At 38.2% G+C, this 9,917-nt stretch overlaps 1 protein-coding gene across 13 annotated transcripts in view; it reads right to left on the bottom strand.

Moving 5' to 3' along the window:
* HFM1 (helicase for meiosis 1) overlaps positions 1-9,917 on the bottom strand; it is a 151,710-nt gene that overhangs the window by 140,131 nt on the left and 1,662 nt on the right. For 6 of the 13 annotated variants that reach the window (XM_053243306.1, XM_053243303.1, XM_053243304.1 and 3 more), the window contains exons 2-6: positions 9,252-9,340; positions 7,824-7,933; positions 6,090-6,162; positions 1,543-1,808; positions 367-414 (exon numbers count right to left, since the gene is read on the bottom strand). In XM_053243306.1, coding sequence (XP_053099281.1) covers positions 367-414; positions 1,543-1,808; positions 6,090-6,162; positions 7,824-7,933; positions 9,252-9,313 — 559 coding nt within the window. In that variant the 5' untranslated portion in view covers positions 9,314-9,340. Of the gene's footprint in view, positions 1-366; positions 415-1,542; positions 1,809-6,089; positions 6,163-7,792; positions 7,934-9,251; positions 9,341-9,631; positions 9,824-9,917 lie in introns of those variants that run through there. The other 7 variants (XM_053243311.1, XM_053243314.1, XM_053243302.1 and 4 more) reach the window with 6 other exon arrangements.

Consider the following 9,917-nt stretch of genomic DNA (forward strand, 5'->3'; position numbering starts at 1 on the left):
CAAACTTAAACATTATTTACTATTTACACCGAGCAATACAACATTTCTACTGTATCAGAGGCCAGCTAACATCATGCACTTTTACTCATCTCAATAGGGGACTATCATTTCATCCAGGATAAAGTTTATGGCCAGGACAAAGAGTTTGCTCAGTCAACATAACTGTTTTAGCCAAGTGTGGGAGTCCCTCAGCCTTAACACATTATTCATTTCCAGATTTTTAAAGCACATTAAAAAGCATTATAGCTTACATTGTACAAAAAAACAAAAACAACTGAACAAAACACTGAACAAAAACACTGAACAAAAAAAGATACTAAATAATATTTTACATATGTATGTCACTTGTAACACATAAAAGGATACGGATTTCAGTCACAGACCTCAACATCATCAGATCTTTTCCAGCTGTTCCTAGTGAATTAATTTTATTTTTAGTCATTGTCCAAAACTGTATTAATAAAAAGCACAAATAAAAAACACGCAGTACATATAGTACCTTTACAACTTGAAAAAAGGGAACAAATTTGAATCATAATACTCTGTAAATGCCATCTTTCTTAGAAGCCAATCACAAGTCTTGTGCCAACAGAGATCTAGCACATCCCCACCAGTGATGCTGCAGGCAAATACATCTGTTGAGGGTTTAGAGTTCCGGTAGAAGGCTACAATGGTTTTTTAAAAAGCTTACCTGGGTAGTCAATTGGCCTGAATTAATTTGACAACTGCAACTAAAATGCTCATACTGAGGACTGCAGTCAAGGTTCTTATATGCCCTTCTTCACAATGGCACCCCTGTTTACCTTACAATCCAACAATGTATTCGCAAAATATGAGATAAAGGAGGGGATGTGATGAAGCATTTACAGTGGAGATTTGCAGCAGAGAAGAGAACTGAAAGGGTTTTGTGTGAACTGATTGGACTATCCAATTGGAAAGAACTTGCTCCATGTCACAAAAGTGTAAAGATCCTACCCTATAGCTTCAAGCACCAGAAAAATCCTTTCCAGAGCCACCAGCCACTTCTGCTCCCCTCACTCAACTTAGCATCATAAAACACTCTAAAGCCCTTCCACATTATATTCCTTGTCCTCAATCACCTTCACACTGCCTGGGGACTTTCCAGTTTAATTCAGTGTGGAAAGAGAGAGGAAATAGCCAGATAAAATTGGGTAGGTCAGTGGGAGTGGAAGGGGAAAATGTGAAAGGAGAGTGAATAACTTTCTTATCAGTTCCCATGGTTTACCTCAAAATAGCACAGCACTAAGATCTTTGAGACCTCTGCACTAATATAATTACTTGTGTCTTATCTGGCTTAGGTGTACTTTTTTGCGAGTCATCTTTTTTTCTAATTTGCTTCTGACCTTCCTCATGAACACTATGCTCCTAGTTTCATATTACTCAAACAGGTTTAACTGTTGTGTGTTTCCCGATTCCATCTACAGTTCTGTTCATGAATATACGTTATTCATAGATATTACATGAATTCTGTATTGCAAATACTTTTTGTGGGAAAAATGACAGAGAAAACTTGTACTTTACCTTCCAGATGAGAAGTCTTTGAAACACAAGGAAATAACTGTGGTTTTTCAATTCCTTTTCTACTTGCAGAAGCTGAAAAAATATCATTTACATTAGGCAGATTAAAATCTGAATATTGAGCTATCTGCATATTATTTTTCCATAGGTCTTCTTTTTTCATTTCTTTGTTGCTAGTAATATTACAATGTGTGTCCATTTCTCTCTTGGCATTAGTGGTCTCCTTGCAGTCTGTATTTGCATATGTATAATCAGTTGGTTTAAATAAACTGTAAAAATAAAAGGAATATTTTCACATATACACATCACACAACTACTTACATGAACATTATATGCTATTGTTTATATTGCTTTGTTACCAATATCTGTTAAAAACAAAAGCTGTCCTTGTTACTTAAAACAGGCTTATACAATTATTTTTTATTTTGTTATTTTCATGATCCAAAAGAACAAAGTTATCAAACCAGAATAGTTATTATCAATTATGTCAAATGATATATAATATTGTTGTATATCAGTGAGTCTTTTTGTTTGGCTTTTTAATAAATAAGGACAGATTTCAAACATTCTGGTTTACTGTGTGCTTCACAAGTTGAGCACAGCCCACCAGTCTTGTATAGCATCCTTACCAGATACATACACACACACATACCACACACACTTGGTAGTCCCTGACAGCCAGCAAAAATGGGAGGTTTAGTCAATCCCTGGTGGGCCACATTCAGCTTGGATGAGGGGTTCACAACCTGTGATACTCCAGATGTTGCTGAATTACAACTACCAACATTTGGAATACCATAGGTACTCCATAGATCTCTGCCTTAGATTATCACAAGTTGTGCAGATCTGGACCTAAAACTACAAAAAAGGGGGTGGGGTGTTTTCAAAAGTGAAGTGGTTCAGATTGAAAAGGACTGTGGATTTCAAATAGCAGAATATATCCAAAAGAAATTACATTCTTACCATGTTCCCTCCTCCTCCAAAGGAACAGTGCAGATTTGATGAAGAATGGCGGCTTTGGATGTTACACACCTAATTTTGCTTCTGAACATAGATGTTTTACATTTCCCTTACACTGAGATGCATAGGCACTATCAGGGAGATGTATGTATGTATGTATGAAATTTGTAGACTGCCTCAAACTTCCATTTCTGGGCAGTTTACAACAACATAAAACAGATTAAAAATGAAAAATGATTTTCTTGCTGTGGAAATTACTCTGAAAATTGAGTGAATCATGGGGGAGACAAAGGGAGAGAGCATAATGGGAGTCTGCACCATCAAAATGTCATGACCATAATGGGACCATCTCCACCAGTATCTAACACTGTTCCAATCTACTGCTTCTGTCTGGCACTTGGGAAATGGGACATTTCACCTGATCTGGCAGTTCCTTTCTCTGGCAGAGAGTGTTACATTTCCTTCCCTTGAACTCAGTGTGTGTGAGACCTGAAGGTGCCCAAGTCCCCATGTCACCTCACCTGCCCATTTATCCAAAGATAGTCAACCTGTGCTACTTGACCTACCCCTGATTGGATGAAGAGCTCCCCTCCCTACCAGGTGTTCTACCTGAAAAAATGCTTTAAAATTGTCAGTGTTGCTTACTTTATCTTTTTCAACTACTTTGCCAACTGCAAGCTGCACCACTGTGACAATGATGCTTACCTGTAAGTACTTCAGTTAGAATAAGTGCTAGGAGTTAGAAATTACTTTCATGTTATTTTTCCATACCTACCTAGTTTTTCCTTTCCCCTCAGTCCCTCGTTCCTGTAGTCTAATAAACTAATCTTTATCAGGAAAGGCCTACTGCTGAGTGTGTTGTTTAGAGATTCTGGAGCTTTCTGCGTGCCCACATGCCAGCCATTTTGTCCAAACTACTTGCTCATGAATAACCCCATTGAGGGGCAGACTTAACTGGACTCCTGCTCTGCAGGAACAGAGGGGCTCAGTCAAACAAGGTTAAGGGATCAGAAAACTATGGTTCTATCTTGAATAGAGTATGGTGGCAATATTACCAAGGCTCTTAAGGAGAAGTTGTGAGATTTGGTTCTGTAACTTAAGCACATGCAGCTTCAGCCTGTTCACCACACATCAGTTTTCCCTTTGACAAAACAGCCAAAGTCATTTGTACAGATCCTTCTGAAAATATCATAGTTTGCCTACACATACCAGATATAGTATACCATATCTAGGCTGGTATTATACATGGAGAATTTAAAATTAAGTAGGAGCAGCGGGGAAATGACTTGACTAGCAAGCCAGAGGTTGCCAGCTCAAATCCCCGCTGGTATGCTTCCCAGAATATGGGAAACACCTATACTGGGCAACAGCACTATAGGAAGGTGCTGAAAGGTACTGAAAGGCATAATCTCACACTGCATCGGAGGAGGCAATGGTAAACCCCTCCTATATTCTACCAAAGACAACCACAGGGCTCTGTGGTCGCCAGGAGTCGACACCAACCTTATAAAAAGCAAAAATGCTCACTTGTAACTTATTGCTTGCTCATTCTCACTCTTTACTTTTGACTAGTTGCCAACATTCAGAATAACAATGCACTGGCAGAAAAGGCACCGGCTAACTGGACAAAGAAGCACCTTTTAAAGTGGTGGTTTATATTTAGCAGAGGGAGAGCAACTGTTTTATATTTAGCAGCGGGGAGAGCCACTGTCCCTGTCCAAACCCAGCATAGCATCCCTCCAGTGGCTGTTGCTGGTGTATACTTTGTGTTTCTTTTTAGATTGCGAGCCTTTGGGGGACCGGAAACCATTTTCCCTACTACATAAAACACTTTGTGAACTTTTGTTGAAAAGCAGCATTTAAATAATAGCAGCCGCGTTTTCAATCACACAAGGGGAGAGGGGCAATTTTGGCAGAAAGGGAAGAGGTGATGTTTTTACAGCTGAGATGTAACCTTTCTCCCAGTGCTAGTTTTTAGCCTACTAAGCTTATAAGATCACCCGGAATTCTGTGTGTGTGTGTCCCCCAAATCAACTTCACGATGCCTGGACCAATATGAAACAAATTGGGTACAGTTGTAGTTAGTGACACATAGACACCCCTCAATGGCGTAATTTGTGATGTCATACATCCCAATTCAATATGGCGGATGCGTAAATGTTTGAGGTGTAACTGGGCTAATGTCTGAGGTGTAACTGGGCCAACTGGGTATAGTCATGAACTGCCTAACCATTTTGAATCAAATTTGCTACAGCTGTAGGGACACATCGGGATGGCTCAAGGTGTAGTTGGTAATGATGTCATCCACACTGTTTCAAGAGTGTGGACATGTGAACATTTGAGGTGCAAGTGGGCTAACTTGTGGATCTCCTAACCAATTTGGACCAAATTTGGTGTAGTTGTGCTGAGTGACACAAAGGGACACCTCAACAGCCTAGTTTAGGATGATGTCATCCACCCCAATTCAAGATGGTGGACACGTGAATGTCTGAGGTGCAAGTGGGAACAGATCTGGAACAAATTTGGTACAGTTATAGGGACACATAGGGACACCTAAAAGGAATAGTTTTTGATGATGTCACCCACCCCAATTCAAGATGGTGGACATGTGGACGTTTGAGGCTCAAGTGAGCTAAATTCTGAACAGCCTAACCGATTTGAACCAAATTTGCTAGAGGTACAGGAGCACACAGAAATGGCTCAAAGGCATAGTTTGTAATGATGTCATCTACCATGATATCATGATGAATGCGTGAACAGTTGAGGCACAAGTGGCCTAAATTGTAATTGCCTAACCAATTTGAATCAAATTTGGTGCAGTTGTAGTGAGTGATACATGGGGACACCTCAATGGCATAGTTTGTGATGATGTCATCCACCCCAGTTCAGGATGGTGGATGTGTGAATGTTTAAGGCTGAAGTGGGCTAACTTGTGCAGATGGTAATTATCAATTAAGATTATAGTGGAGAGAAAGTAGGCAGATTAGTTCTTACCAGAACAACTTGTTACTTTATGGGAGTAGGAGCAACAAAAATGGCATCCATCATCTGCAGTTGGAAAGCAAACGCTGAACAGTATGACCACTTCATTCTCTTGCATATGCAGATTATCTGCTGCAGCAAATAAACTGAAGGTACAATCCAGCTCAGTTCAAGTAATAGGAATTTTGTGGTTAGCTTTTCCATGAGCTGCATTGCATACATAAATCTTGTGACAGCTTATCGCTGAAGAAATATGCTAGTTAATCGGTAAGATGCAACAGGATTATATCTTCTTTGCAGAATTTTAAGAGTGCATGTGGTAGTAAGTCAGCAGCCTCTTAACTAAAGTAATAAACTAAACCCTGTGTTTAAATCCTTGTAAAAAAAATTGTTGTGCCTAGAGCAAATCTAATTACTGTATTAAAACATTGCCGAGAGGAAGTATCCCATTTTTTTCTCACATTCAAAAGAATATCAACGCAACTGCCTGGAGCCCTATTAAGCACTTTCATTTCAAAGATCAAAACTCAGTTTTTGACAAATGTATCTAAAATAATATGGTTCTGATATTTGATGAATTATTATAATTGGCTTTAAAAAAATCCTACCTTTTCCTGAATATTGAGCAGACATTTTCATCACCATCTTCTTCTGGAAAGTTAATTAATTTCTGAAGGGTTTCTGCAAGACAGTTGACAAGCCCTGTTTTCATATTGATCAAGGTCATAGAGAAACAATGGAACCAATCTCAGGCCATTGGTCTGGAAATGACTTTTATCTAATCCCTCTAAATTTCACTCTTAGAGGTTTTGCTCATTAGAATTCATAGTGAAATAAAAGTATTTAGGCAATTCAGGATTTGATCCCTCAATAGTGTTCTTAAAAGGTAAAATAATATTTGTATATGCCACCTTCAAAAAATGCAGAGTGTGATATTTATTACTTATTTGTCAATTTGATAAAACTCACTATGTAATATAAAGTATTCCTGTTCTCATTGTTTTATTGTGTTTTCCCAGTTTGCCAATGTTATCCATAAAATATCTCATTTGTTATTCTTTTTGCTACATGCTGCTGGAGACAGGAACTATATTTTAATATGTATTTGAACGGTCCTTTTCAGAATAGTTCCTGGACCTCAGACATCCCATAATAGGAATAAATTGTATTGTCTATATGGACAGCTCTTTCCTACATCTTATGAAATGCATGTTTAACATGATATACTCTTCTAAAAGCAGTAAAAAAAAAACCCCAACCTGTATGTCATATTATTCTCAAAAAAGCAAAACATAATTTCTACATATTTACAACATAAAATTTAATATTTGAGATAAATCTATGCAACATAAAGGATAAAACTACAAAATACAGATTTTTGACACAGAAGTATGTAAATTTATAGAGTAATACCCAAATGCCTGGAACTCAGAGGAGCTCCCAAAACATAGCCATAAATAGCCTTCACTTTGAAAGAAAACATCTCAGGACTGATTCCCACAACCAAAAACATGCATAATAATTAATTGATTGATTGACTGATTGACTGAATGATTGATGGTCAAGTCAGTGTCGACTCTTAGCGACCACATAGATTCTCTCCAGGATGATCTGTCTTCAACTTGGCCTTTAATGTCTCTCAGTGGTGCATTAATTGCTGTCGTAATCGAGTCCATCCACCTTGTTGCTGGTCGTTCTCTTCTTCTCTTTCCTTCAACTTTTCCCAGCATTATGGACTTCTCAAGGCAGCTAGGTTTTCACATAATAATTTTCTAATTATAATTAGCCACATAGTAAAGTGGTAATCCGATTATCAATATGATTCAGAGCATGAGAGGGCTTAGAACTCTACCTTGAAAATCTCTCTGGGTTTATAATGGAGCCATCCACGTGTACAGTCTGCTGCAATGTGTATTGAACTTGCCATGTTCTCACTTTTTTGGTTGCCTGAAATTCTAATATACTTTTATCCTATTTACTGTATATTGCTACCTAGAATGATCTGCAACCCCCAAACCCCTAACATCAGAGAGTTCCTCAGTGGCAGCCTGAGACATTTTGCACCTTAAGCAAAAGAACTAGGCTACATAATCACCACACACTAGACTGGAGCTCATTTTTAATTATACACAGGGAGGCAGAAAATAATACTCCCTATGGAATTTGTCACCCAGAGTGGACTTTTTCACGTCCCTTCATGCTAAAGCTGGTGCAGATTAAATGCATACTGTACTTCAAGGCAGCAATTGATAGGGCAGCAAAAATATCTGAAATCATCAATTTTGTATTCATTATAAAGAGCTATACTTACCCATATTAAACCTAAACACTAAACATTTTACCTCGGTTATTTTCCCCCAATTCCATTTGTAGCTCTTGAGTAGGTGGAATGTCAAAAACAGATGGAACAGGTGCAAGATACCAGTTTGTTGGCTCTTCATTTTCTAGATATCTATTTCAAACATAATAACATGAAATAAAAAACATTAAGTGTTTCCTACCATATGAATGACAAACCATAGGGGAACATATTGACTGTTGTGTCACTTCTAATTATCCCCTTTAAAATAACACTTGAAAAATGTGTCAGATATAAGATGTAAGGCTTCTGCTACCCACTTCAGCTAAATGTGAATTTGCTATCAAACAGGGCATAGTTGCATGACTATGTTTCTCAATATGCTGTGTACACCATAATTTTGCACAAACAACTGGCCTACATATACTGGGCAACATCCTGACTAATGCTGCACCCATGTAAGTATGCAGCACTAGCATCCCTACTTCTGAAGTGCAGATACTTGCATGGGGAAGGCATTCTGCCAGTCCTCCCTTCCCCAGGAAACACTCCATGCAACCCACAAGTAGATTTCTGAGGTTCATGCAGCCCTTAGGGAACTATGTCTGGACTGCATCTTCATGGAGCATTTCCAGGGGAAGGGGCAACTAGTGAAAATCACCCCCGTGCAAGCACCCACACTTCAGAAGTGGGAACGCTAGCACTATGCAAGTGTTTTCTTTGCTTGCATGGGCTTAGCATTAGGCAGAATGTTGGCTGCTACATTTTAATATGCTGGCTTCAATTACATGTTTGTCAAGAAGAATGCTATTTAAAAAAAACTTGATATGTCTTTCAGTTTTCAATCGTGTATATACAATCAGGCTGGGTTCACACGATCACAAGGATCCTGGTTAAAAAGTTACTCAGGATTAGTGAACCCCCCATTTCAAGGCAATTCTGGTTAACCAGCATTTAACCAGGTTAACCAGCATTTAACCAGGATAGATAACCAGGTCTGGTTAAATGCTTGTTAATCAGAGCAGTTTGACCAGGATTGTCCTGGAATACTGGGTTCACACAATCAATTCTGTAGGGTTCGCTAATCCCGATTAATGTTTTAACCAGGATCCTGTGACTGTATGATCCCAGTCAGAGAAAGATTTACGTTTGGAATAATTTATATGTTTTTTAAAGGGCACTAAAGGGGGAAAAAATCATGCAATAACAATATAATAAAATAATCAATTATTATACTGCAACTGTCCAGGGGCTTGCAGTGATAATCTGTGATATATGAAGGAGTAAAATAGGGAATATTACTTATTTTTGAAGGACTGACAATCTAGAATAAGAGATATTAATTAATTATGGCTTGATGAAGGTGAAAACCCTTATTTTATTTAAACATGTAGTTAGGACACAGCCAAACATGAAACCTTCTTTCCCAAAACACACAAGTAATATTCACCAGATCAAAAAGCCAACTTACTTTTCTTTTGCACCTGGACCTTCAAAAAACAAATTATCCAAAAATAAGGCTGGTTCTGTCATTTCAAAATTGAGATGTTAATTCTCAAGCTGGAAAAAAATGATATTAAATATAGTGATTATGATGTACTCACAAGGGAATATACGTTATTTAATTTAATAAAGATACTAGTAAATACTGTGAAGATGTTATTACATAATTTATCTTCCTTTCAGCTTCCATCTAATGAAGGAAGTCTTAAACGATTTATGAAAGATTACCTTGGTCATTTTCCCCTGCCCCTCCAGAGTAAAACCAGAACTAAGTGACAAGCAATTGTGACATTTTAAAATGCAATATATTCAACTAAAATGAAAAATGAACAGCACAGGATCATTTACTTGTTTAGGGAATCTGACAGCCCTTTCTGTAGTGACAACCTCTGTTCCGATGGTACCTACAATTCCTTGGGACCTATAAATTAAAAGTAAGAGCAGATTCCAATATATTCAAAGTGGAGGCCTGTTCTGTAGCATGCCTTCCTTCAATAGCTGTGGTTTGCTCCATAGGAGGTCCCACAGCCAGTAGGCCACATCCCCTCCCCCGCTCCCCAGTTTTCACCTCAGAAAAGTTAAACAGGATTAACCGCAAGTAGTTTTCTCAGGCCTCCACTGGCTGCCTGAAACA

This window comes from Hemicordylus capensis, chromosome 4 (assembly GCF_027244095.1).
Source record: "Hemicordylus capensis ecotype Gifberg chromosome 4, rHemCap1.1.pri, whole genome shotgun sequence".
NCBI classification, from domain to species: Eukaryota; Metazoa; Chordata; class Lepidosauria; order Squamata; family Cordylidae; genus Hemicordylus; species Hemicordylus capensis.